Here is a 25,941-nt window from a genome sequence, read left to right as displayed (position 1 = left end):
GTGGAGCCCCTGTCCAAGTGAGGGGTTTGGGGGACAAAGGGAGCGGTTTGGGGTGTCCGCCCTGCGCCCTGGGTGCCCAGTGGCCGCTGGGATGTCCTCGAAGTCCTGCTAAGGGGGTGGACAATTGCCCAGTGGGGCAGACAAACCTTGGCCCCTGAAGCCCTGTGCCCAGGGAGCACCTACAAGTTTCAGCTACTCAGGGACTCCTGGTCCTGGCCTGCCGCCATGGGGAGGCCTCACTCACATCCCAAGTGGACAGAGCCAATGACCTTGGTGGACACAGTGTGCAGTGGATGAGGGCAGTGAGGAACAGCATGAACATGGTCCCATTTCCATGGACAAGTTACTAATGACAAGGGAACGTGGCTTTGCAGCACAAAACCCCGCAGACAGGACCTCGACCAAGTAGACACATTGGCATCACTGGGATGAACAGGTGGACTCTGTGTGCCACCCTGGGTGGTGTCCTGCTACTGCTGCCATAAGCATGAGTGGCATCTCATCATGAGGGTCATCAGCAGACCCAACCAGGGACACGCCTGAGTAACGGGCTCCATCCCTAAAGCACCAGAGGCTTTGGAGACTGGCCCATGACACATGGGACACACGGGAATGGGGTCGGTGGCTTGGACAGCATCTGTGCAAAAGCTCCGGATTTGAGCACCACACTGGCTGCCTTGTTCTGAGGAAATGCATGCTGAAAATTCTAGAGCCAAAATGGGCAGCTGACTCAAATGGTGCAGAAAAATATAAAGAATGTGCTGGCTGGGCCCGGTGGCTCACACTTGTAATCCCAGCACTTTGGGAGGCCGAGGCGGGCAGGTGGCTTGAGCCCAAGAGATCAAGACCAACCTGGGTAACACGAAGAAACCCCGTCTCTACTAAAAACACAAAAACGAGCCAGGCGTGGTGGTGGGTGCCTGTAATCCCAGATACTCGGGAGGCTGAGGTGGGAGAATCACTGGAGCCCAGGGAGGTTGAGGCTGCACTCCAGCCTGGACAGTAGAGTGAGACCCTGACTCAAAAAAAAAAAAGACAAAATGTGAAAACGTACACACAGCACAAGGTCATGGGGGCATATAGGTGAGGGGTGCTGGAAGCACCCTGTGTTACTCTCACAGCATTTCTGTAAGTCTGAATCTGTGAAGTACTGGTGAGACCCTTCTCTGTGGGCGGCCCCAGCTCTGAAAGGGAAGGTGTCTGCTTCTCAGGGTGTCCTGAGGGTCCATAAATGGTCCTGGGCAGGCCTTGGAAAAGCTCCAGCCCATTGTCCTGTCTGGGTCAGTGAGGCAGGGGTGGCCAGAGCCCTGGTGGAGGGATGAGGGGCGCCCCACAGGTGTAGGCTGTCTCCAGGCAGGGGCTGTACAGCGAGAACAGACAGAGCCTGGAGGTGCAGGCGGCACCTCTCGGTGGCTTCGAGTGGCTGGGGTGATGGTGTTCCCTTGGTCAGCTCTGGTGCCAAACCTGGCTGGCCCTCAGGGTAGGCAGTCAGCCCAGTGCCCAGCAGAGGGGGCGACCGCTGCCAGACATGACCCATGACATGGCCGTCACAGAGCAGTGGCTGAGCGTCAAGACCCTCACCTATCGGGAGCCCTAGGAGGGGTGGTGGTCCAGTGGGCAGCTTGCGGGGAGTGGGAGGTACAGGTTGGGGGTGTTGGTGGACTCAATAGGCAGCTGGAGGGGGAGTGGGGTAAAGGGAGGGTGGGGGGTGAGGTGGGCAGCTATGGGGTATAGGGGACACAGGTGGGAGGGGTGACAGGCCAGGTGGGCAGCTGGTAGGGACAGGGTAAGCAGCTGGAGGGGGAGTGGGGGGGGACACAGGTGGGAGGGGTGACAGGCCAGGTGGGCAGCTGGTAGGGACAGGGTAAGCAGCTGGAGGGGGAGTGGGGGGGGATACAGATGGGAGGGGTGTTGGGCCAGGTGGGCAGCTGGGGGGAGGCGGGGGACACAGGTAGAGGGTTGGTGGGCTCCGAGTGCCTCTGAGTCCAGCCTCTGGTTGCCTGGAAGTCCAGGTTGGATGGAGGCCTGTACACTTCGGGCCGGGAATGGGCTGTGGGGCCTGCCAGGTGGGCCCCTGCACTGCAGGCAACGGAGACCTTCTTAGCAGATGTGGCAGCTGCAGGCTCTACTGGGCCAGGACCCATGAGGGCCCCACCCCGCATGGACTCCACAGACCCAGAGCTGGAGCTGCTCGCCCCGCCCCGCCCCTGGAGGCCTACACCCCTGCGCCATCTATGTCAGGGCAAGGCCATGACCCCAGGGTGGGGGGGCCCGGGTTCACCCGCCTACACCAAGGTCCTCTGGGACCCAGGACTTGCGAGCTCGTCCCATCAGCCGTCGTCAGGGCCTCGAGCAGGAAACTGGCGTCGACTCCGCAGGGCAGGCCCACGTGAGGCAGCCCAAATCCCTCGGGTAGCGTCCGCATCCCCACCCTGGAGCTTCCCTGGACTCGTGGTGCACGTGGACCCGGGGCGGAGCCTGCGCTCCAAACACGGGGCAGGTTTTATTGCACAGCAGCTGACGGCTTCCCCAGTGCTGGGTCGCCAGGGAGTCCGGAGTGGTCCTGGTGCTGCTGAGACGGACGCTGCCTCCTCCCGCCCACAGCGCGTCATCCCCTCACCAGCCGGCACCTGCAGCCTCCCCTCCTGAAGGGAACCCCGCACCCAGGCCGTGCTGTCTGGCAGGCACTTTTGGCTTCAGTGCCACAGCCCCTCCCAGGCTGCTCACACCCGTGGCCCACAGACGTGTCTGCACAGCAGGGCTTCCGCCTTCCCTGGGAGGCCCACGATGGGAGACAGGAGATTTGGCCCAAGGGCCTGTTGCTGCAGGGGCACCACTCACGGAGAGGTATGGCTGGGTCAGTGGGCAGGCCCTTGACACTAAGGCTGCTCCCACCCCCACAGCAGCCTGGCAATGCCCACGGCCTGCTGACAGCTCCTTCACAAAGCGACCTCTCCAGGGAACATCAGCAAATAAACCCCGTGTGGTTCAGGGAGTCAGGGCCCGGGCCCTCTGGACCTGGGTACGCAGGGTGGGCATGGGGCAGTGCTCTGCACACCTGGGGCTGCTGTGCTCGCCACCGTGGTGACTGCAGCAGGCGGGAAGCGGGTCTCAAGGCAGGCAGTGCCAGTGATGGAGCGCGGCCAGGTGGGCTGGCCACCCCCACATCTGCTCACCCCCAATGACCTCCAAGCCCAAGGTGTGATAGCAGGGCCTGCCGTGTTTGGGAGCATACAGCAGCGTCCACAAAGCACGGGCCGCGCGCCAGCTGAGCTGGCACCACCCTGGCAGAGGGCTGGCCGTGGCTGTGCAGTGGTTCTGGGCGAGCCGGCGGCCGGCTCCCTCAGTCCTGCTTGTCCCCTCTCTGCCTCCAGGGGTAGATGAGCTCCCCAAAGAACAGCTTGCGGCACAGGGCACCCCAGGAGTCCTTGGGGTGGCAGCCACAGCTGGGGAGACGGTAGGTGTGCATCACGCGGCTGTAGGGCAGTGGGTTTATCTGGAAGGACAAGGGCGGCGGTCAGCGGGGTGGTCTGAGCTCCAACCCCATCTGCAGAGAGAGGGCGGGGGCGGGCAGTTGTGGGGCAGGGCCAGCACCGTCCCAGACGTTCCCTCGCCTGTGGGACAAGCCGGTCCCAGTTCCCAGGGAGGCAGGTGAGCCTGCAGCCAGAAGGGAGCGCTGTGGGGAGGCAGGAGCTGCATCTCCCCTCGGGGCTGCCCAACTCTGAGGGGCCGTGCTGCAGGGACACACACCCCACTCCAGGACTCACTCAGTCGGTTCTACTCCACCCAGAACTTGAGCCCTGTGGGACCCAGGGCAGCCCCAGCCAGCCAAGGGCGCCTCTGACACAGGGCAGAATGGGCCCCATCCACAGGACACCAGTGTCCTCAGGCCCTGCGGGTAAAGGGGGGTATTCCCGGGTGGGCCTTGCCCCTCAGCTCCACTGGACCCTCCCTGTGCCTCATCGCAGGCTAGCATGTGCCATCCAGACACTACACCCAGCTGACCCCACTGTTCCAGAACAGGGGCAGCAGCATAGGACGTCCTGGCCACAGGGGGCCTCACCTGCATCAGGAGGCGGAGGGGCCTGCCGGCCTCATGCTGCAGGACACGGAACTTCACACCAGCTGCAAGAATAGCAAGGGGCTTACGAGGGAGGACGTGTGGGGGCCAGCTCCACGCATGGGCAGAGGCTGGAGGTACCTTCCTCTCTGAGGGGCACCCAGGTGCTGCTGGCCGTGGCCACCCACGAGGCTCTCCCTGCCCCTTCCCCACCCCAACTCCTGGATCTCGCTGCCAGGGCAGCATCAAAGCCTCCTGCAGCCAGGCGCAGTGGCTCATGCCTGGAATCCCAGCATTTTAGGAGGCCGGGGAGGGGGATCACGAGGTCAGGAGTTGGGGACCAGGTTGGCCAACATGGTGAAACCCCATCTGTACTAAAAATACAAAAATTAGTCAGGTGTGATAGCTTGTGCCTGTAATCCCAGCTACTTGGGAGGTTGAGATGGGAGGATCACGAGGTCAGGAGTTTGAGACCAGCCTGGCCAAAATGATGAAACCCCCATCTCTACTAAAATAAAAAAAATAGGCCGGGCGCGGTGGCTCACGCCTGTAATCCCAGCACTTTGGGAGGCCGAGGCGGGCGGATCACGAGGTCAGGAGATCGAGATCACAGTGAAACCCCGTCTCTACTAAAAAAAAAAAAAAAAATTAGCCGGGCGTGGTGATGGGCGCCTGTAGTCCCAGCTACTCGGGAGGCTGAGGCAGGAGAATGACGTGAACCCGGGAGGTGGAGCTTGCAGTGAGCCGAGATCGCGCCACTGCACTCCAGCCTGGGCGACAGAACTAGACTCCGTCTCAAAAAAAAAAAAAAAAAAAAAAAAGAAAAAATTAGCCGGGTGTGGTGGCACACGCCTGTAATCCCAGCTACTTGGGAGGCTGAGGCAGGAGAATCGCTTGAACCCAGGAGGTGGAGGTTGCGGTGAGCCGAGATTACACTATTGCACTCCAGCCTGGGCGACAGAACGAGACTCCATCTCAAAAAAAAAAAAAAAAAAAAACGCCTCCTGCAGAGCTCCACTGAAAGAAGCCAAGTGTCCGGCAAGCAGGGAAGAGCCCAGTGAGGGACAGGCGCAGGCTGTGCTGCTGAGTGGACAGGGGTTTCCGGCAGAGCGGACAGGGTACTTGCTGGATGATGGCCGCCTTGCTGGCTCTTAGTGCCTCTAAGTTTGCTGGGATTGGCCGACTCAGGACCCACCACACCCCTGGCCTGCAGTTCAGGCTCCCAAGCCCAGAAAATCCCAAGGCAGAAGAACAAAGGCCTGTGGCCTCGGATCGCCCGGTGTCTGAACCTGCGCCGGCAGATGAGTCTCTCTCCACCTCCTGGAGGCAGCTGGTCCTGCAGACCTCTGGGACTGGGAGGCCCTGTCCTCCCTGCCCACTTGCTCATGTCTACCACGGCTTCCAGGCCGGAGGCACAGCGGCCTGTGCTGTCCTTGCTTCTGCAGGGCCCACAGGTGTGGTTCCCCTCCACCCGCCCGGGGACAGCTGTCCAGTCCGCAGCACCTACCCGCCAGCCTGTAGGGCCGGCAGAGCCGAAGACCCAGTGAGTACAGCGGCAGGGAGTTGATGAGGTCCACGAGCAGATGGATCAGGCCCTGCACAGCGACCACCAGGAGCCGGAGCTGTGGCAGAGGAGCGCTTAGGACCGGCCTGGCCAGGCGTGCCTGGGGGCAGAGCAGCCCGACCCCATCCTGGGCCATGATGAAGGGTGCCCAGAGGCTGCAGGGCCCTGGGGAGAGCAGGGACCACACCCTGAGCAGGGCACAGAGCCTGCCATTGGGCCTTGCCCTGGAGCAAAGCTGGAGGTGGAGCAGTCGGCCCTCCCACCAGGTCAGAGGTGCCTCCCCACAGCCTTACACGCAGAGGGGATCGAGGCTTGGGGATCAGCCAGGTGCTGGAGGTGGTTCTGCTCACCTCCCACTGTCTGCCCCAGTGCAGGCACCAGGGAAGGCGTCCTGTGTGCCCACCTGCCGTGGGTCCTCCCACCAAGCCCCCAGCTGTGTGTTCCAGGCCAGTGAGGGGTCTTCCCGACCAGGCTAGGTCCCTGCCTGCTCCAGGGCCCAGCACACACTGCCCAAGGGTCCTGAAAGGCCACCCACGTGGCCTGCAGCAGGAGACAGCCCGCCCCACAGCTGACAGCTCCCAGGCAGTGCTGGCAGGAACCACGCAGAGCACTGCAGCCAGGCCCAGTGGCCACAGCCAGTGCCCAGGCCTGGGGGTGCTCAGCTCACCAGGGTGAACACCAGGTAGTACAGGGCCGTGGTTGGCAGGAGGAAGAGCAGGATGGTGAAGAGCAGAGTCCCGATGAACAGCTGTGGGGAGGGGCCGGCACGCCGGACATCAGCAGGACCCCGCGCCCAGGGACGGCCCAGCGCTGCGCCCTCCCCCATCCCGGAGCTGCCGTCGGGACTCTGCGGCTTCCTGAGGGAACTCGGGACAGCCTGCTCAGCAGCAGTCCCAGTAGCAGGAGGGCTGTGTCCACTCACCCCATGGACTGGGGGACTCGCAGGGGAGACAGGTGGGGGCCAGACCAAGAGGGTGTGTGGCCACAGTCACCAAGAACACACTCTGGATGGCAGCATCCAGGGGCTGTCAGGCGTGAGCAGCAGATGGGACAGCCAGAGCCAGCCTCTTAAGTCTGGGCACCACTAGGGCCTGTACCTGGGTCACCCCAGTCTCTGACCCAGGGCACCTCTAGGCCCTGTGCCAGCATCACCTTCAGGGCCGTGTGTCTGTCTTTTCTTTGTGGCCCAGGGAAGCTCTGCACCGCTTCAGAGCCCCACGTACAGCCCACACCGCAGACTCGGCACCTATTCCCAGGGCCTGTGCGGGCCTGAGCTGCAGGACGGAGCAGGCTGCCCCCTTGTGGTGCCCAAGTAGCCGCGCTGGCCCGGTGGACGCAGGCGGGGGGCAGTCAACCCTCCAGCCAGGAACCCTGCCTCATACCTGGTCCAGGTCATAGGAACAGGAGTCCACGCGCTGGCGCAGAACGTTCCACTTCTTCCCCCGGAACAGACGCCAGAGCGAGGACAGACCGTGGATCTTCAGGCAGTACAGCCTACAGGACACAGTGCTGTCAGGCCCGGCCCGCCCCCAGCCCCACTCACCCCGCCCCCGCCCCCGCCCCGGCCCCCCCCACTCGCCCGCCCCGCCCTTCTCCAACGCCCAGCCGGAGCCTCTGCACCTCCCGGGGGCGGTGGGGAAGGGAAGCCCTCGCCCACCTGGCGCCATAGACGTAGAAGCAGTAGATGTGGAAGGTGAGGAGGGCGATGATATCCGAGAGCAGGGACAGGGCCACCGTGAGGCCCAGGCAGGCCGAGAGGCCCACGTGCCACAGGATGTGCTCGACGAAGGGGGACATGAGGTGGATGTAGCCTGGCAGGGTGGGGTTGGCCCTCAGGAGGTGCTCAGACCCCAGCCCTCGGCCCAGCACAAGCCTCACACACACAGGACGCAGGAAGCAGAGTTGGGGGTGCAGGGGGCGGGGTGTGGCTGGGTCCCTACCCTCTTCAGCAAGCTCCAGGGTCCCTGGGGCCCCCGACTTCCCTGCACTCACTGATCCACAGGTGGATGTGGTAGAGGAAGAAGCGGCCCAGCACCTGGTCCAGTGCACGGTTCATCTTGAGCCCGGCGGGAGCGCCCATCAGCCACTGCAGCAGGTGCTGGAGCTCCTCGGCCACGTGCTGCAGGGACACAGGCCACGCTGGGGCAGGGGCTGCCAGGCTCAGCACCTGCATCTCCCCAGGCTCTTTCATGACGGGCCCCCACCCTGGTCAGCCTTCCCTCCGCCAGGGGCCGCTGCATCCTAGCGTGGACAGCACACGGGCTCCCCTTCACAGATGGCTCCGGGACTGGGGTCTGAGGAGGCTGGTCCGGAGGCGCTCTCCGCCGGCCTGGGTGACATGGCCAGGCACGCGGCCCCCTGCCTGCACCCACCTCCACCATCTTCCTCCCCTCTCACTACCTGGGCCACGGGACCCACCAGAGCCCTCAGCCCCAAACACGTGGACACGCCGAGGCCTGGCAGACCCTGACTCAGCTCCAGCCTTGCAGGGGGCGCCCACAGCAGACACAGTCCCTTCCAGAGACCCCATCACGGAGGCTTGGGCTGCCCGGGATGGCCACAGATAAGCGACACAGTGCAAAGTCCATTAGGGTCACAGCAACAAGGCAGGAGGGCAGGTCCCCAAAGGGAGGATGACGTCAAGTTGAGGGCACAGGCACCCCCAAGAGCAAACAGGGAAGGAGGGTCTTGGCCGCCCAGGAAGAAACCCAGCATCCAGAAGCTGTGGTGGCCCCCGGGGGCAGACCCCAAGGGAGCCTAAGCCTCCCCACCAAGGAGACAGTGACACCTCGGCCCCCACTTGGCCACTGCACAGGCCCCTTCGAAGCCTGGGCCAAGGCCTCAGCCGCAGCAGGACTGGCAAGAAGGAGAAAAGAGGGGCTGGGCGCGGTGGCTCACGCCTGTAATCCCAGCATTTTGGGAGGCCGAGGCGGGTGGATCACGAGGTCAGGAGATCGAGACCATCCTGGCTAACACGGTGAAACCCCGTCTCTACTAAAAATACAAAAAATTAGCTGGGCGAGGTGGCGGGCGCCTGTAGTCCCAGCTACTCGGGAGGCTGAGGCCGGAGAATGGCGTAAAAACCCGGGAGGCAGAGCTTGCAGTGAGCTGAGATCCGGCCACTGCACTCCAGCCTGGGCGACAGAGCGAGACTCTGTCTCAAAAAAAAAAAAAAGGCCGGGCGCGGTGGCTCAAGCCTGTAATCCCAGCACTTTGGGAGGCCGAGATGGGCGGATCACGAGGTCAGGAGATCGAGACCATCCTGGCTAACACGGTGAAACCCCGTCTCTACTAAAAATACAAAAAATTAGCTGGGCGAGGTGACGGGCGCCTGTAGTCCCAGCTACTCGGGAGGCTGAGGCCGGAGAATGGCGTAAAAACCCGGGAGGCAGAGCTTGCAGTGAGCTGAGATCCGGCCACTGCACTCCAGCCTGGGCGACACAGCGAGACTCCGTCTCAAAAAAAAAAAAAAAAAAAAAAGGAGAAAAGAACGTTCTTTATAAATAAAACTTATTTAATATTTAAAGGATAAGAGCTTGGCAGCAGGAAGAGACTTTCATTTTTAAATTAATTATTTATATTTCTGAGCACTTTTGCAAAAGAGAGGTCTAGGACAAGGAAGGCCAGAGGCGGGTGCGGACGACCACAGGCAAAGTCGCCAAGCCCCTTCCCAAGCCCTGCCCCTCCTTCCTTCTGGGTTGGGCCTCCCTGCACCTCCGCAGCCCATGGCAGACAGACGTGCCTACTGCTGCCCCCAGAGGCCTGGCCTGGCCACAAGCAGGCCCAGTGCACACCTGCAGCCCACACAAGACCCACCCAGCCAGGCCTCAAGGAGGCCTCCACAGAGGTCCAAGGGTGGGCCAAAGAGCCAGGGACCACCCCTGTCAGGAAGACAAGCTCCTAATGGAAGAGACGGGGCTTTGGTGCTGAGGGAGGAAGACAGAGAAGCTGAAGGCCCAGAGGCAGCATGGAAATACATTAGGTCTGCAGAGATGGGGGCTGCACCCAGCTGGAAATGGGCACAGACCATGCAGGGAAGGTGGGAGATGGGAGACAAGCTGTGCCCCTGGCTCTCAGCACAGGAGTTACAGAATCAACACAGGGGCAGGGCAGGAAGTCCCAGCCGGGCTGCACACGGACAGCCCTGGACAGGGAAGGTTTCATGACCTGGCTTTGCAGAGGGCCCCAGAGAAACAGGAGAGCAGCGCTGACCTCAGGTAGGGGCCACAAGGGAGACACCACGACGCTGGGCCCACAGGGAGAGGCGGGCTCCCCAGAGCCTCAGCCCAGTGGCTCCTGCACACGGCCCCTTCAGAAGGAAAGGGGGGGCGTGCCTGCAAGGCCTGCCCTGCCCAGGTCCCAGTGCCCCTGGAGTTCCTGCTCCTGGTCCCGGGGAGGGCCATGTCTCCAGAGCATGGAGAAGGTAGAGCTGGCTTTGGGGTGGGGGTGGCTCTGGTCCGGGAAGGCTCTGCTGCCCCAGGAAGGGTCCCCATGCCCACCCAGGACACCAGGCTCCACCCCAGTCCACTCACGTCAGCCACAGGAACGAGGGCGTCGGCCAGATGCCCAATGCGGCTTCTCCCGTGGAGCCAGGACAGTAGCGTGAGGCCCAGGGCCACGTCCAGCAGCACGGAGGCCACTGTGTTGGCCTTCCTGGAAGGGAGGTCCGGCCCAGCCGGCATGAGGGTGGCCAGCACAGCCTGGGGCCGCAGGAGGAGGCCTGCCTGGCCGGAGGGGTCAGCGTGGTGCGGAGGGGGATGGGGAAGGGACCAGAGGGCACACACCCAACCCTGCAGAGGAGACCAGGGCAGGCCCACACCTCATCAGCTGGGCAGAGTTCTCCACCTTCCGCGTACTGAAGATGAGTGTGAGGTGCTCCAGCCGGTGCCGGAGCTGTTCACACGTGGAGAGCTTGCTCCCGAGGAAGGACAGGGGCCAGAGCCTGAACACTCTGTGTGGGAGCAGAGAGGAGTGACGTGCCCCTGTCCAGATCCTGCTCCCACCGTTCCCACTGTGCAGGGGACCACAAACACCCAGGCCACACTCCTAAGCTCAGCGGGATAGGGGCAGGTGGGAGGGGCCCTCGGTGGCCCACGTGGTGGTGGGCAGTGCTCACAGCACCCACCTCACAGTGCACACGACTAACACAGAACCTGGCCTCCTCACAGGTGCTGACCCTGGGTCAGTGACCCTGTGGTCACCACATGCTCCCAGAGCTGTTGCCAAGGCAGCACCTGCGAGCCAACAGCAACTCCCACGGGCCCAGGGCCTCGCCCCGCCGATGGGGCCCAGAAGCCTGGGCAGGGGTCTCCTGGGCTGACTGGGCTTCTCACAAGGAAGAGCACCCCAGGCTTCCAGAGTAGGGACCCCCAGATCTAAGGCAGGGGGCAACTGAGGGTGACCCCCAGCTGCTCCCCACGCGGTGCCTCCGCCAGGCACATGAGGTCTCCTGTGGAAGGGGGCCCTCTGTTCTCAGTCACAGCTCAGGGCCACCCCCATGCCCCCCAGGGCCCTTGGGCTTAGACTGACCCCTGGCCAGCAGCACCTGTGAGTGTGGAGAACAGCAGGGCCTGTAGACCACTCCCCCAGGCACACGGGGCCAGCAAGTGGATGACACCCCCACAGCCCATGAGCACTGCAGTGCCCAGAGGCCTGCTGGGGGCACGGGCTGGGCTCAGGCCAGCGGGCCCGTGCGCCCTCAGGAGTGCCCCCCGGTGGCAGCAGTCGCATCTGTGCTCACCATGTGATTTCTCTTTCAGGGACCTGAGCCACTGAGGTTCACCCTCTATACCTACTGGGAGGGCCCCTGGCAATCCCTGAGGCTGCCCGGAGACCTGGCTCTACCCCAGGGGTGAGGGACACCCTCTGAGAGGCGAGGGTTGGGAGGGTAGGATGGGGCCAAAGCCCGGCTGCAGGAAGTGGGGAGGGGGCCTGGGCCCAGGAAGAGCCCATCTGGGCCTCTGTGCCCACTACAGACAGAGGGACAGGCCAGCACTCACGGGGCGCCCCTCTTTGCCACCTCCCTGTCCCGGGACACCTACCGGCAGGCACCAACGGCTGAGACCAGTGACAGCAGGCTGGCCAGCAGCAGACAGACGGGTCCCGAGGCTCGCCTGGCCAGCTCCACGAGGATGCTGGCCTCCACGCCCTCCGACTGCCAGTGGCTCAGCCGCACGGGGCCCTCATGGAAGCGGTCGCTGCGGAAGAGGACCTCACTGCGTGCCACTGTGTCAAAGACCACAGCCAGGCCCCCCGTGCTGGCAGGGGTGGCTCCAGCCTGGCGGTCGGGCAGGACGGTGGGCGGGTGTAGCTGTGACAGCAGCACCTGGCGCTGGTCATAGAAGATGAGCATGACCTGGTCCTCACCAGGGGCACTGGGGGCAGTGGGCGCTTGCCGGTGGGTGACCTCGCAGCTCCAGAACGTGCCGCCTCTCTCCCGGCACAGCTGCAGCCAGGGCTCATGGGGGAAGACAGCACCCAGGCCCTCCAGGAAGCGGCCCAGGCTCTCCTCGGGCTCCTGCCGGCAGTGGCACCAGGTACCCAGCACGGCCACGCCCACCTGGCTGGCCTGCCGCACCTGAGCCAGGAGCTGCTTGACCTGGATGGGGATGAAGGGAAAGTGCAGGACCGCCAGGACCACGGCGCTGCTGTGCTCTGGAACCCACCTTCCCACCAGCAGGCCGCTGTCCACCGAGACGCAGCACGTGGGGAAGAAGGCCTTGAGCACCATGCTGGGAGGCTGGAAGAGAAGATGAGAGGCTCGGCTCAGAGCTGCTGCTGCCCCCCACCGTGGGCTGCGGGATGTGGCACAGACGGGCTGACAGGTGCAGCCACAGGGCCACAGGTCGGGGCACCTCAGCTTCGAGTTCGGTGGTGGAGGCCATAGGGCCCCTTGGCTGCCACCTCACATGGGCCATGCTGTTCCAAGGGGCAGCTGGAGCGCTGTCCCCACCTCCACCCCAGGCCCTCACCCCAACCCGCACGAGGCAGCCACGCACATGCAGCCACCAGGCCTGCCCTACTATTTCCAGACGTGCCGGCACCAGGGCACAGTCTCCTCAGCACCACCTGACGGGGTGTGGGGCCGAACCGAACTCCAGGCTTCTTATTTTTGTTTTTAAGAAACCTGATCAGAGAGATGTTCTTAAAGGTGTAGCACATGGAGAGCTATACAATCTCATTAGCAAGGTCACGCCAATTGAAACCGTGACAAACCACGATTCACATACTAAACAAGAATAAAGATGAAAATTTAAAATGAAGTGCTGCTGGGTTGCCGAAACTACCCTCGTGCACACGGTGGGCGACCCCCCAGGTCCCTGCCTCTCACAAGCCCCTCCCTGGGGGCAGGAAGGACCTGCCTCATTGCTCAGGGAGCAGGCTCAGGGCACACGGGGTTTCAGCCTCCACTCTGACCCCCGCCCACGGTGGCACCCGGGCAGTGCCTGCCTCTCCCGGACATCCCCACAGCCACCCCAGGGCATATTTCTCTCCAGAATGTATTTCTCCAACCTTGTGGGTGCCTAGAAACGGGGAGAGAGAGGCTCACAGGTACTGGAGAGGTGGAGGAACCGCGTCCTGCACTCTGAGGCTGAGGGACGCCAGCCTTCCAAGGTGGCCTCTGAGTAGGAAGCCACCCAAGCCCCTGCAGTTCCCAGGCCCTGGGCCTCTCCTCCCCCTTTCTCACAGGTCCCTGCCGAGCCACACAGCCAGCTGGGGCTTCCTCCTCCTCCACTGCTGCCCTCCCCGGCAGGGTCCCACAGGGCAGGAGGACCCCCTAGCGGTGGGAGCACTGCTGGCCGGCTGGCTGGGCCGCTCGCCTTCCTCAGACACAGAAAGCCCCATCTCGCCTGCACAAAGAGTGGAGCAGCCACCCTGAGCAGATACCCCCCAGGATGGAGCCCACACTCGAGGGAAGGACATAGCTTGGCCTGAGCCTGGGTCTGGAGGTCCCAGTGCCCACCACACCCTTAGGGACAAGGGAACAGAACGGGACGCCTGGAGGTTCCAGAGCCCGCCACGCCCTTAGGGAGGAGGGAACACAGTGGGACGCACACCTCGGGGTGGTGTGACCTGGAAGTCCTCCCCCGAAGCTTGGAGGGGCTCTGGAAGAGGCCTCACACAGAAATGCCTGGGGCTTAAGAAGTCCCTGGTGCAGCTGCTCTCCTCCCATGCAGGCAGCCCGCACCGGGGCTGGAGGGTCCCACCACTCAAGGCCATGGGTTCTAACTGGAAAGAGCCCTTCTGGGTCGGGCGTAGAACTCCACAAATGCCCATTTCCTCAGTGGCCAGAGAGGGCAGGCGGGGGGTGGACGCCTGGAGGCCAGCTGAGGTGGGGCACCAAGGACACCGTGACAGGGCCAGAGCAATTCTGCCTGTGAGGGGCCCAGTGCATCTGGCTGTGTGACCACCATAGGCGGACCACCCAGCTCAGCCCAGGGACTCATCACGCCCTGCTGGGGAAGAGCTTTCACAGGGACTAAGGAAAACCGCCCACAGAGATTGTCGGAAAAGAAACACAATTGGTCTAACAGTAAACAGACGTTCTGGGGGGAGCTGGTTCTGCAGTGGGCTCACTTTGGGTAAATTCACCGAGCTGTGTGCTCAGGATCTGTGGGCTTTCTTTGTGTGTATTCCTTGTGCTTCATCTACAAAGTTTACCTAAAAAAAAAAAAAAAAAAAAAAAAAGCAGCGCCTTGTGTCTACTGAAGGAGATGGGAGGGCAGAAGCTGTTCTTATCTGTCGGGTAGTGAGACAGAACTCAACGTGCCATGGGGCAAACGCCCGTCACACTCCCACCTCAGCCTCCGGGACGGTCGGCGGCACAAAGAAGCCTGCACTAGAGGCTGCTGCGATCACACAGCCAGAGGAAGATGAAAGAGAAGCGATCGATAGCAGAGGAGGTGCGGGACGGGAGAAAGCGGCAGAAACACCGGCAACGTGAGCATCTTTAAAGACTGAGGGGAAAAATCACACACACACACACACACACACACCCGCGCCAGGCTAGCCACAAGAGCTTCCTCTGCTAAGAACGAGCCCGAGTGCTCTTGTGAGGCCATTCCCAGACCAGGCAGATAGGGAGGTCGACCACATAAAGCAGTAAGACTTCCCTCTTGTCCCGTGAATGAGGGCTCGGTGGGACCCCTGCCAGTGAGGACGGGCCAGGGCCATCTCTGGCTGAGCCGCCCCTCCCTGCCACCGCTCCACAAGAGCTCCGGAGAATTTGCGTTTCCCAGCACCTTGTTTGAAAAATAAACACCAACCGGGCGCGGTGGCTCACGCCTGTAATCCCAGCACTTTGGGAGGCCGAGGTGGGCGGATCACTTGAGGTCAGGAGCTCAAGACCAGCCTAGACTGGGGGTGAAACCCCGTCTCCACTAAAAACACAAAAATTGACCGGGCGTGCTGGCGGGCGCCTGTAGTCTCAGCTACTCGGGAGGCTGAGGCAGGAGAATCGCTTGAACCCGGGAGGCGGAGGTTGCAGTGAGCCGAGATCATGCCATTGCACTGCAGCCTGGGTGACAGGGCGAGACTCCCTCTCAAAATAAATACGTAAATAATGAAAAATAAACACGAGTTCAGCCTGGGCAACATGGTGAGACCCCGTCTCAAAAAAAAAAAAAAAATCAAAAAACAAACAAAACCTTGCCCTTCCTCAAGCAGGCTTTCCCCTCTCATTTGGGAAGAGCCTCTGATTCCGTTTTTTGCCCTTTCCTGCAACCCGGGACAACTGCGAAGGGCCCACAGCCAGGCCCGGGCCACCGACCGCCCTTGCACAGAGTCCACAGGGGCCCAGGTGGGCGCGGGTCGGAGGGCGCGGGCCCAGGGGCGGCCCCACTTCCCGGAGGAAGAACCAGCGGCGCCGCGGGCGGGAGTGCGGGGCCCCCAGCCCGGGCCCGGAGACGCAGCGGCGCTGCCCGAGATCCCGCCGCGCGCCGCCCACCCCCCCCTGCTCACCGGGTGCTCCCGGGGCCGCGCACTCGGGCGGCAGGGTCCGGATGGGGTTGGGAGCCCGGTTGGGCGGGCCCGGGCAGACGACGGCGTTCGGTGCCTCCAGCCCAGCCGCGGGACCCGAGCCCCACTTCCGCCGGCTCCGCGCGTTGCCGCGCGACGGTCCGGCCCCCAAAGGCGCCCGGGCTGCCCGCCTGCCCGCCCGGCCCGAGCGTTCCGCGGCGCAGCGTGCCCGCCCAGCCCCCAGGCCCAGACCTCCCGAGCCAGCCTCCGGGCTGCCAACCCTCCCTCCGGGCTGCCAACCCTCCGTCAGCTCGGTTTCCTCGCCTGAGAAACCGACTGGACCTGGCCTTCGTGGAACCCGGACCCCGCCTTGCTCCCAGCCTCGCCAGGTGAACAGGTCCTCAGGCCCTGCGGGATTCCCGGAGGGCCCCGGCCCCAGCCCGGTCCCGCCCCCCTCACCCTGCTGTCTGCAGAGGGGCCGCCCCCAGATCCCCAAGGCCAGTGGTGCCGGGAAGTTTGAACCCTGGTAGGACCAGCCCAGAGGCTGCCGCCAGCGATCGTCAGGAGGGAACACACAGGCGTCCAGCGCCTCCCGATCCCGGGAACAAGACCCCAGCCCAGACCTCAGCAGCAACTATGTTTATTGAGCACCCAACTATATCGCCCAGTTAATCCCCCACCCACAGGACCCAGACATATGAGGGACCTTTCATGGGTGGTGTTCTGTGATACAGGGGAGCCCCACCTCCCCACCCCACAGGGGTAGGGCCAGACACCATCCCCTCCCAGCTCCCTCCCCCATACAGGCCCTTCCCTGGACCCAGACCCACGGGGTAACCCAGACGCCTCTCCTTTCATGCCTCATTGCCCCACTTGTAAAATGGGAGGAGAGGGTTAGACCCCTGTTTTTTCTCAGTTTTCTAAAGCAGCAGGAGTCTCTCCTTGTAGGAAGGCTCCCCCAGGCCCTACCAGCACAGCTGCACCATAAGCACAGAGCTGTTTGTCCCTATTTGCAGAATGAAGGCCCAGACAGCTTTCATTCATGGGGACGTGGAAGAAAAGGCATCTGGGGTTCAGCCAGCCATTGGCCTCCAGACACTCCAGGGTTACCTTCCCCTTACCTCTGCCAGGCCCAAAGAAGCTACTGGAGACTCAGGACTCTAGGTCGCTCTGAGGTTGGGGACACTTCGGGTCTACACCCCTGCCCCAGGCCACCCCACCCAGCCCAGCCCAGCCACACCCTCCCTGCCTGTCTGCCTCTGATTGGGAGGCCTGGGCGTGGGCACCTGGCAGGAGAGCCTGCCTAGCTGTGTGCCAGCAGCTGGCCCAGGATCTCAGGGCTTCAGCTGCCAGCCCCAAAGTCCAGGCATAGGGTCTGAGTGGGCGTGGGGGGCATGAATGCAGGGCCCAGGGCACTGAATGGGGACAGCAGAGAGCGGCCCCGGCAGGGGAGGCTGCAGGCCTGGCAGGGGCAGCCTGGGAGGCACTGACTCTGGGCTGCCCCTGAGATCCGGAGCCTCACCAACAGGAGAACTCGAGCCCAGCCCAGGGCCCAGCCCAGGGGGTGCTGGCATCAGGCAGGCAATGCCCATAGTCTGGAGGCTCCACCTACCCCGAGGACTCCTCCCACGGTGATCCAAGGGCCTTGGAGCTGGCCTCAGGCACAGGAGGCCTGCTCCAACCCAGCCTCAGGTCAGGCCAGCTCCTTGAGGCCCTGGTACACCTTGATGGAGTTGTCCTTGGCATCAGCCACCAGGAGCTGGCCCTGGGGTGCACAGGCCACTCCCAAGGGCTGCCCAAGCCCCTCCGACACCAGGCAGATGGGTGGCCCAGCCCGGGGAAACAGGGTCACTTGGCGCCTCTGCTCGTCTGCTACAATAATGTTGCCCTCTGAGTTGGAGCAGATGCCTGCTGGGCAGCCGAAAGTGTGCCCCGTCCAGCCCCCCAGGGAGCCCAGGGGCTGGTGGGCACTGCCAAACAGCCTCACATCCCCAAACTCCTCACTCACAGCAAGGCCCCCATCAGGCCCCGGGCCCACCCAGCAGGGGCCCTCCAGACCCAGCATGGAGGCTGGGGCCAGGGGCTCCCAAGCAGGGCTCAACGTGAAGCTGTGCACAGCCCCGGGCAAGTAGTCTGTCACCAGGAGGCGGCTGAGGGCATCCACAGCCAGCCCTCGGGGAGACAGGAAGGTGCCCACGGTCACCCAGCGGCCTCCGGGGTCCTGGGCTGTGTGCTGGAGGGCATGGACAGCCCCGTGGATGGGATCGCTGACCACCACAAGCCCTGACGCTGTCACAGCCACATCCTCTGGAACGAAGGCCCCGGTCCCCGGAGTGCAGCAGGGCAGGAGGCAGACGGGGCGTCCCTCCAGATCCAGCACATGGACACAGGGTGCAGCTCCGGCCGTGAGGAAGAGCAGGCCATCGCGGGAGCAGTGCAGGCCCCGGGGCCCTCCTGCAGCCCCTGCGGGCACCCGGATCCGCCCAAGCAGCTGGGGCTGCCGGGAGCCAGTGGAGTCTCTAGGCAGGTCCAGCGTGAGGTGCAGACAGCCGGAGGCCGGAGTCCAGTCAGTCGTAATCACCGTCTCAGCTTCTCTGCAGCTGGATCACGTTTGGGGCTGCAAGACAGAGAATAAAGCCCCACTGTGTGTGGGAATGGCAGTCACTCCTCCAGTGCCCTCCTATGAGGCTGGGTCCTCCAGGTCCCGAGGGTCTGCCTGACCCCTAAGCCCAGTGGCCACCTAGTGTCTAGGTGCCTGGAACTCGAGTCTGGGAGACACATGACCCATGGAGCTCGCTGTGGGTTTTCCCCTGAGCCCCAGCTGCGCTCACGGGCATCAGACAGATAAGCAGCATTTCTCAAATCCATCTGCCTACGGAACCCCTTTCTACCTGGGGGTCACCCACACATAGCCCTTCTACCTGAGCCCCTCGGTGAGGGAGACTTCTGACCCCTTGGGGCGAGGCAGTCTGTCCCGAGGGCCTCCACCTGCCCCACCAAGAGGCCCGGGAAGGGGTCCCTTACCTGGGGCCAGTCTCGCTGGGCCCTGCCTCGGGGCTGGGTGGCTGCAGCCTCTGTTGTTGGAAACTAGAACGGAGGAAGTGGGAGGAGCCACTGGCAGGGACGCAGCTGGACCGGGTGGAGGAGAGAGAGCGCAGTCTCAGGCCTCGGCCCGGAAGCTTCTATGAAAGAAAAATCAAGTCTCCTGAGGACTCCCCATGCTGCGGCGTTCCTGCCTCTGCACCTCGTTGCAGGCTGTGCCCTCTGCCTGGACACTATTCCCACGTCCCCTGCACGGCCGGATGCCATGCAGCCCACCCCCCTTCAGGGGGTCCCCCACGGTCCCCCCACAACCAGCAAGTTCATTACTCCGAGTGGCAAGGCAGCCCCAGGCCACCACCTCCAAGCAGGGTCCTTGGGTCTGGACCAGGGTGGGTGACCTGCTGGCTGAGGCACCCTCCACGAGGCCTGTCCTGACAGCGAAGAAGGTCGTGCGTGTCTCCACACCTGGGAGACGGGTGCTGTTGCCCCCAGCAAGGCCATGCTCACCTGTCTGCCCAGTGGGGGTGATAAACTGGGGTGCAGTGGACATGTGGGGTGCAGTGGACATGGGGGGTGCGGTGGACATGGGGGGTGCGGTGGACATGGGGGGTGGGGTGGGCATATGGGGTATGGTGAACATGTGGGGTGCGGGGCTGAGGATAGGGAGTCTCCCTCAGAGTCGGGACTTAACACCTCCTGGCTGCCTAGGGCCCCCTGCAGCCCCTCCAAGAAGCCTCTGGGCAGAGGGGCCCAGCTGGGACCTGTCCCCACAGCACTCCGCGCCTGGCCAGGCAGCACCCCAGCTCTGGCTGCCCCAAGGCGGTGGGTGCCGATGCTATCTCCCTGGCAAGGCAACACCCCAGCTCTGGCTGCCCTGAGGCAGGGTCGGGGCTGATGCTATCTCCTCAGTAGTTAATGGGGCCCACTACCAGCCTGCTTGGACTGGCTGCAGCCCGGCTGGCCCAGCCCAGCTCAGGGAACTAGGTGCAAGCAGGAACTGCTTCTCCTCCTGGGGGGTCAGCGTGGGCTCCAGGGCCCATTCCAGGGTGGGCGTGGAGGGTTTAGCCAGCTCCCCCAGGAGAGAAGTGATTTGCTGTGGGGGTCCCGGGCACCCCTCCCTGCCTGCCCATCCCCTGCCCGTGGGAGGGCCAAGCCAGGCCATGCCGGGAGGGAGGCAGTGAGCCGTGAAGGCCGATACCTATCTCGGCTGCAGGGGCTGGCAGGGGCCAGCAGAGCCCATGCTGGGTGAGCAGCCTCTAGCCACACAGCCTCGGGGCCACCGTTTAACCGCTGGAGAGCTGACATTAGTGCTGCCTTGCTGAATTCAGAGGCGAGAGGATGCTCAGGGGTCCGTGCCCACCCCCGACATAGGCCAGATCACCCCAAGCAGCCCAGATCACATGCCTTTCCTTGCTCAGCTCCTGACACTGACATCCCGCCCACCCCCAGACCCCAGCCCCGCAGGGAAAGCCCAGCCCACAGTAGAGGGCCGAGTCTGAAGACAGAGGCCCGGGAGGACTACTGCCCACCCAGGACTCCCAGGCCAGGACACTTCCTTAAGGGGCTGTCCAGTCGGCTACACTAGGACCCCAAAGGAAGGAGGCCCAGATGGTGTGTGTGAACACAATTTTCCGTTTTAATGTCCACAATTGTGATCAATAAATAACTGTGACCTCCCATATCCCTGTGTGGCCCCAGGGAAAAGCGTTGGCCACGGCCCGTGGGGGTCTATCCACATGCATGCGGGGGTGGGGCAGGTCCCAGGCCTTGGCCATGGGGCTGGGACAGGTGAGGGGCGGGGGCTGCAGGACAGGGGCCGGCACACTGCGGGCAGAGACGGTCGGACCTCAGGCACTGCTGGTCAGACCTCGGCGCCCACAGGGCTGGGGCAGGTGAGGGGTCGGGGCTGCAGGAGAGGGGCTGGCACACTGTGGGCAGAGACGGTCGGACCTCAGGCACTGCTGGTCAGACCTCGGCGCCCCGGGGGCTCTGCAGACCACAGACAGCCTCAGGGGTCTGGGAACTCCCTGTGGTAACACAGGTGCCCCAGCCACTGCCAGGAATGACAGGGTCATCTGAGGCCGGGAGGGGGAGCCCCGGGGGTGGGACGCTGGAGTCGGCCTCACACTTTGTGGTGTGGCCGGAGAAGGGTTGGGGCGCTGCAGGGCCCAGCATGCTGGGTGGCTCGGGGGTACCCCTGGTCAACATGGGACTCAGCTCGGGCTGCCCCCACGCCTCTCCAAGAGCCTGGGGCCCCTTGGCAGGCGCACGTTTCACAGACAGGTCGAGGGGTGCGTCGGGTGGCCTCGCGGCCCGCTCCAGTGCCCGGTGGATGGTGAGCAGCTCCAGGCGGATCTTGCCCAACTGCTCCCGCAGGGGTCTTGGGGCCAGGCCCCCCGCAGGCCCCAGCTGCCCCAGGCGCCGTTCCACCCTGGCGTAGTCACCGAGGGCCCGGGTCAGGTCTTCACCCACATGCTCTGGGCTTCCTGGCACTGGGCCCCGTGGCTGCTGTGGGAGGGGGCCCTCGGGGCCGGGGGTTTCAGGGCCGCCTGGCTCCCTGTCCTCAGGCCACAGCGTCACAGAGGGGCTGGTGGGCAGGCTGTGGGGTGGGAGCCGGTCAGGAGGCCACACTGCTCCCACGGCGCCTCCGGCCCCAGCCCCTCTCCCCTCATGGCCTCTGCCCTGCGGCCCCAGCCTAGAGCCTGGGCTCTCCTGGAGACCCCGAGAACCCCCACGCTGGTTCTCGGGTCTCAGTTCCCCTCTGTGGCCTGGAGCACACTTTCCCAGTGACTGAGCTCAGAACAGACCCCAGCCACCATGCCTAGCCGCCAGGCCCAGCCACCCAGCCACCATGCCCAGCCACCCAGCCGCCATGCCCAGCCTCCATGCCCAGCCACCCAGCCCCTCCATCCACCCCAGGAACCGGGAGCCCAAGACGCCCACCTGCTCCGGGAACAGAACCTCGTCAGGCTGGGGGGTGCCTTCGGGAGCTCCAGCCTGCTTCCCAGGGACAGCCTCTTCCTGGGGTCACTCTGGGCTGCCCGCTCCAGCTCCCCCTCCTGCCCTGGGTCCCTGGGGGTGACTCGGGGCCATGGCCCCAGCCCTGGAACTGGCACCTTCAGCAGACCAGGAACTAGAGTCCCAGGGGTGCTCTTGGGGGAGACAGGGGCCTTGGCAAGGGCAGCTTTGCCTGCTGGCAACCCCAGAGTGTGCTCCAGAAGCAGTGGGTAGTACAGGCGGGGGCCCAGGGTGGGGCGCTGAGGGGGCTGCGCAGCTGGGAAGGCCGCAGCCGGAGGCAGCAGGGGGCTGGCTGAGGCCAGGAAGGGTACGTGGGCCGCAGCGGCCAGTGAGGGCCCCAAGAAGGAGCAGAGGCCTGGGCTGAGCGGGTAGTTGACGCCCAGCAGAGACAGGTGGAGGCTCTGGGCCTCAGGGAACTCCCCTGGGGCAGGCGGGGGATAGCAGGGGACGCTGCCCTCAGGGCCCGCTGAGGCCACATCCCCTGCAGCCACGCCCCTTGGGCCCCCTCCCATCCCCAGCTTCCACGACTCAGGCAGGAGCCCACTGGGGCCGGGACCCTTCCGGGTGGCCCTAGCCACAGGGAGTGGTGGCCCTGGGGACCCCTCGGCCCTGGGCTTGGGGCCTCCGCCACGGTGCAGGGAGCGGACATCAGCGACCACGAGGTCAGGCGTGGGGACAGCATCCAAGGGCTGCGCTCCCTGGGGTTGCCTGCCGGGGTCGGGCTCCTCAGGACGGTCTGGGGTGGGTGCACGGGGCCTGGGTGTGGCGGAGCCGCGGCGGCATGCCCAGTCCGGGGAGTCCAGCAGCAGCGACAGGGAGTCCTTGCAGAGGCTGTACTTCATGTGGTTGTAGAGGTGCGACTTCTCCAGGCAGGTGAAGGGGCACTGGAAGCATTTGTAGTTGTAGGGTTTGCCCCAGGGCCGCGGGATGTAGTGTGGCTTCTTGGGCTTCCGAGACCGTGCCCTCGCCCCTGTGCCTACGCGGCATAAGCCTGCCTCCCGTGACATGGCAGACTGCTATGGGGCAGGGCTGGGCACCATGGCCACCTGTAGATGGGGCCACAGTCAGTGCCAAGCCTGCCTCTGACTAACTCCCCACTGCTCTCCATCCAGGGCTCCCCCGGCTCCAGGGACAGGAGCCTGGGTGCCCTGTCCCCCCTCCGCCCTGCACCACCCCCAGCCCCATCCTTTGGCTCCTCCCCACACACACTTGAGGGTGGCAGCAAAGTGCAGGGCACCAAAAAAAAACAAAAGTCCAGGCCCCCAAGCTGCATCTCACTCCGATCAGCAGCACGTCATTTCTGAGTGCTAAGTGACGCCTGGGCAATATTGGAAAGGCACACCAAAAAGGTGTTCATTGCTTATCGGAAATTCGATTTTAACTAGGCATCCTTTATTTTATCGGTTGACCCTACACAAATCCCACCTCTGAGGCTGGCCAATTTCTAGGATAATTCAGCCCACACCCATCTCCCCACAGCATGTGAGTGGCTAAAAGAATCAGCGTGACCAGGGCTCACTCCGGGTAGACGTCAGCCTCCTGGTCTCATTCCCTCCAGCAACGCTGGCCCCTGCCGATCTGCCTGCCCCTGTTCAAAGCCGAGGAAAAGGCACTGAGACGAGACACCAACAGAAGGGCCTGTGTGGGATGATGCTGCGTGTGCACATGTGTGCGTGCATGTGCACACATGTGCGTGCGTGTGTGCATGTGTGTGCGTCTGCGCACATGTGCATGCCGGTGTGCGTGTGCATGTGCGCATATGTGTGCATGTGTATGCGTGTGCGTGTGTGCGTGTGTGCATGCGTGCATGTGTGTGCGTGTGTGCATGTGTGCGTGCGTGTGTGTGTCTGCACGCGCGCACACAGCCTGCTCCAGCAGGGCGTCAGGTGGGCACTGGGAGTCTCTGAGGGGGTCGGTCTCATGTGGGGCCAGGCCAGGCTGTGGGGAGTGGACGTCCCAGCATGGCCCCATGGCTCAGCCACCTGCTCAGCCCAGCTCCATCTGGGTGGCTTCAGGCAGGTCAGTGGCCGAGCCTGCAGCGGCCACACTCAGCCAAGACCCGCTCCTCCCCACGCCCCGCAAGGCGCTGGTATGCACGCCACACTCCATCTGGGCCACCACCTGGGCTGTCCACCGCCCCAGCACGCGCCTGTGTGGGGTGCACAGCCCACAGGCTCACACGGAGCCCTCACCCAGCACCCAGAGAAGCCACCTCCTGAGCTCAGAACAGAGCCTGCCACCAAGTGCGGGACCCTGGCTGCACACACATCACACCCCATCACGACTGACATGGCTGCTTGTCTGTGGTAACACACTCACTGCACACCCAGGTGTCGGGGGCTTTCCAAACCACTGCAACACAGCACTCACGAATTCACACAGGCCCTACACACCGACTCCCCAGGACACACGCAGACATGGCTGGGAGTCACACCCATGGTCATGCATGGCCGGTAGGTTGAACAGGGTAGGGCTGGGGCAGTGCTGTCTGCTGCCCGCAAAACACTGTGTTGGTACCGTTGGGGGGACGATCAACAGGGCTGGAGAGGTCCACTCGTCCAAAGGATTGGGGCCCTGCAGGGGGTCACGGGCTGCGGGAGCAGGCAGAGGCTGACCAGCTGGTTTGTGGCTGAGACAGGGTGGGGGTCAGGAGGCAGGGGCTGGGCGAGGAGAGGGCCTGGGGCTCCCTGAGGGACTGCAGACCCGGCCTGGACCGGGTGGTGGGTGCAGAGGCGGCCCCTTCTCCCTGCCCGCCGCCCCCCCACCCCATGTGGATGACAAATGGGTGTGGGCGCTCCGGCGACAGAGGCGGCTGTGCCGGGCCATCGATCACCCAGCCCTGGGAGCCACACAGCTGTGCCGACTGATGCCACAACCCACCCCACCTCCCAGCGGGGACTGGGGGCTCCTGGGTCAGGGGCTTGTCCAAGGGGCTGTCTCAGCAGCTGCTGACCCCATGGGGACCCGGAGGATGCCTGGCACCCACCTGGTGTGTGTACACAGAGCAGAGGACACCCCCGGACAGCAGCCACACGCACACACAAAGGCACACGCACTCACACGCTCGTCCCAGGCGGACCCGGCAATTGCTCTCCGGGCAGCCAGCAGCCCTGTGCCAGGCCCCGACACCCAGCCCCACTCACCTTTCCCTGTCTGGGCGAGAACCAGTGGCATGGAGGGCACAGATACCCCCCCAGGGCAAGAGGGGGCACCCAGCAGCCGGGGACCCTGACCGGCCATCCGCAGATCCCGCTACCCCCTGGGAACGCGGGGCTCCCCACACAGGCGGGTACGGAGAGCGCAAGGTCAGGCTCCTGCCCCAGACCCCAGACCCGGCCCCTGCCCTCCCCGCCTGGCACCTGAGGGCGGCCCTCCCTCCCCTCGCGCTGCTCCTGGACGCCTAGAGGAGAGTGGGGGGGACCCGGCCGCCCCTCGCGCCCCCCCCACGCCTGGCCACCCGCCGCCCCCGCGCCCCGCGTCCAGTCGGCCCCGCGACGCCCCAACTTGCCGCCCCCGCGGCTCCCGCCGCTCCTACCTGCGCCCGGCCGGGAGCGGAGCCGCCAAGTCTGTGAGGCCGCGCGTGGGGCGCTAACTTCCCGCCCCTCCCCGCCCCGCGCCGGCCCCGACTCGGACCACGCGGACGCGCTGGGGCTCTGAGGGTGGGATGCGGCTCCCGCGGAGGAAACTGAGGCCCGGCGCCGGGCGCCGGACCCCCGAGCCCACGGTCCCTCGAGCGGCAGCGACTCCCGCAGCCTCCGCCGCCGCCCGCGTCCCCCCGACGCCGCTCGCACCTCCCGAAGTTGGCGGCAGAGGCGGGCGCGCGTGCGCCTGGGCTCCGGGCTCCGGGGGGCGCTGCGACCTCCGACCGCGCTCCCGGCGGGAGGGAAGGAGCAGCCCCCGGCCCGAGCCCCGCGCCCCCTCCTCCCGCGCGCCCCCCGCCGCCCCCTCGTGCGCCCTCACCGGCCTCGTGCGCCGGGACCGGCTCAGCTCTCTGGGTGCGCGGTGGAGCGGCCGGAACCCGGGAGGCAGTGCCCGGAGAGCGGACTGCAGCGCAGGTATGCGGCCGAGTCAGGGGCGCCCGGCACCTCCCGCCCCCGTCGCCCGCAGGCTGCCGCGGGGGTGCGCAGAGGCCGCCAGGTCTCCCGGGTCCCCGCCGCGGCGTGACGGGTGTCAGCGGCACGGGGCGCGGGAGAGGGGCCGCCAGCGCTCATCCGTCAGGGCTCTGGCCCCTGACAGCCGCAGGCCCACCCAAGGCAGGGCTCCGGGGGGCTGAGCCCCAGGACAGGGGGACCGCGGACTG

The 25,941-nt window shown here is 64.7% G+C and overlaps 3 protein-coding genes across 7 annotated transcripts; all 3 read right to left on the bottom strand.

Annotated features, from left to right (window-relative positions):
* Nucleotides 1-2,484: 2,484 nt before the first annotated feature.
* Nucleotides 2,485-16,785, bottom strand: LOC105485910 (phosphatidylinositol glycan anchor biosynthesis class Q). Of its 3 annotated transcripts, none has more exons than XM_011748520.3 (11): nucleotides 16,703-16,785; nucleotides 11,666-12,363; nucleotides 10,444-10,575; nucleotides 10,157-10,277; nucleotides 7,617-7,743; nucleotides 7,282-7,435; nucleotides 7,007-7,118; nucleotides 6,292-6,372; nucleotides 5,568-5,682; nucleotides 4,064-4,125; nucleotides 2,485-3,496 (listed from the first exon to the last, which is right to left on the bottom strand). In XM_011748520.3, the coding sequence occupies exons 2-11, from the start codon at nucleotides 12,352-12,354 to the stop codon at nucleotides 3,344-3,346; spliced, it is 1,746 nt and encodes a 581-aa protein (XP_011746822.2). In that variant the 5' UTR covers nucleotides 12,355-12,363; nucleotides 16,703-16,785; the 3' UTR covers nucleotides 2,485-3,343. The 3 variants fall into 3 exon arrangements, with proteins under 3 accessions (XP_011746822.2, XP_011746821.2, XP_011746823.2); XM_011748519.3 differs by lacking the exon at nucleotides 16,703-16,785 and adding an exon at nucleotides 15,585-15,741; XM_011748521.3 differs by lacking the exon at nucleotides 16,703-16,785 and adding an exon at nucleotides 14,202-14,278.
* A 148-nt stretch (nucleotides 16,786-16,933) lies between these two features.
* Nucleotides 16,934-18,793, bottom strand: LOC105485909 (NHL repeat containing 4). Of its 2 annotated transcripts, none has more exons than XM_011748518.2 (2): nucleotides 18,606-18,793; nucleotides 16,934-18,223 (listed from the first exon to the last, which is right to left on the bottom strand). In XM_011748518.2, exon 2 carries the CDS (start codon nucleotides 17,644-17,646, stop codon nucleotides 17,275-17,277), a length of 372 nt encoding a protein of 123 aa, XP_011746820.1. In that variant the 5' UTR covers nucleotides 17,647-18,223; nucleotides 18,606-18,793; the 3' UTR covers nucleotides 16,934-17,274. The 2 variants fall into 2 exon arrangements, with proteins under 2 accessions (XP_011746820.1, XP_011746819.1); XM_011748517.2 differs by having other exon boundaries at nucleotides 16,934-18,198.
* Nucleotides 18,794-19,791: 998 nt separating this feature from the next.
* On the bottom strand, nucleotides 19,792-25,425 carry LOC105485911 (proline rich 35). Of its 2 annotated transcripts, none has more exons than XM_011748523.2 (3): nucleotides 25,177-25,425; nucleotides 21,567-22,687; nucleotides 19,792-21,222 (listed from the first exon to the last, which is right to left on the bottom strand). In XM_011748523.2, the coding sequence occupies exons 2-3, from the start codon at nucleotides 22,646-22,648 to the stop codon at nucleotides 20,589-20,591; spliced, it is 1,716 nt and encodes a 571-aa protein (XP_011746825.1). In that variant the 5' UTR covers nucleotides 22,649-22,687; nucleotides 25,177-25,425; the 3' UTR covers nucleotides 19,792-20,588. The 2 variants fall into 2 exon arrangements, with proteins under 2 accessions (XP_011746825.1, XP_011746826.1); XM_011748524.2 differs by lacking the exon at nucleotides 25,177-25,425 and adding an exon at nucleotides 24,785-24,973.
* Between the last annotated feature and the right edge of the window lie 516 nt (nucleotides 25,426-25,941).

This window comes from Macaca nemestrina, chromosome 18 (genome assembly GCF_043159975.1).
Source record: "Macaca nemestrina isolate mMacNem1 chromosome 18, mMacNem.hap1, whole genome shotgun sequence".
Taxonomy (NCBI): Eukaryota; Metazoa; Chordata; class Mammalia; order Primates; family Cercopithecidae; genus Macaca; species Macaca nemestrina.
This window is presented reverse-complemented; position numbering and strand designations above follow the sequence as displayed.

Coding starts and splice junctions, on each gene's coding strand:
- LOC105485909 (XM_011748518.2), bottom strand. CDS start 17,646: ATGCTGGGTCTGGAGGGCCCCTGCTGGGTGGGCCCGGGGCCTGATGGG.
- LOC105485910 (XM_011748520.3), bottom strand. CDS start 12,354: ATGGTGCTCAAGGCCTTCTTCCCCACGTGCTGCGTCTCGGTGGACAGC. Junction 6,373..7,006: donor GTTCCTATGACCTGGACCAG/GTATGAGGCAGG, acceptor CCCTCCCCACAG/CTGTTCATCGGGACTCTGCT. Junction 4,126..5,567: donor CCGGCCCTACAGGCTGGCGG/GTAGGTGCTGCG, acceptor CTATTCTTGCAG/CTGGTGTGAAGTTCCGTGTC.
- LOC105485911 (XM_011748523.2), bottom strand. CDS start 22,648: ATGTCACGGGAGGCAGGCTTATGCCGCGTAGGCACAGGGGCGAGGGCA. Junction 21,223..21,566: donor AGGTTCTGTTCCCGGAGCAG/GTGGGCGTCTTG, acceptor CCCACCCCACAG/CCTGCCCACCAGCCCCTCTG.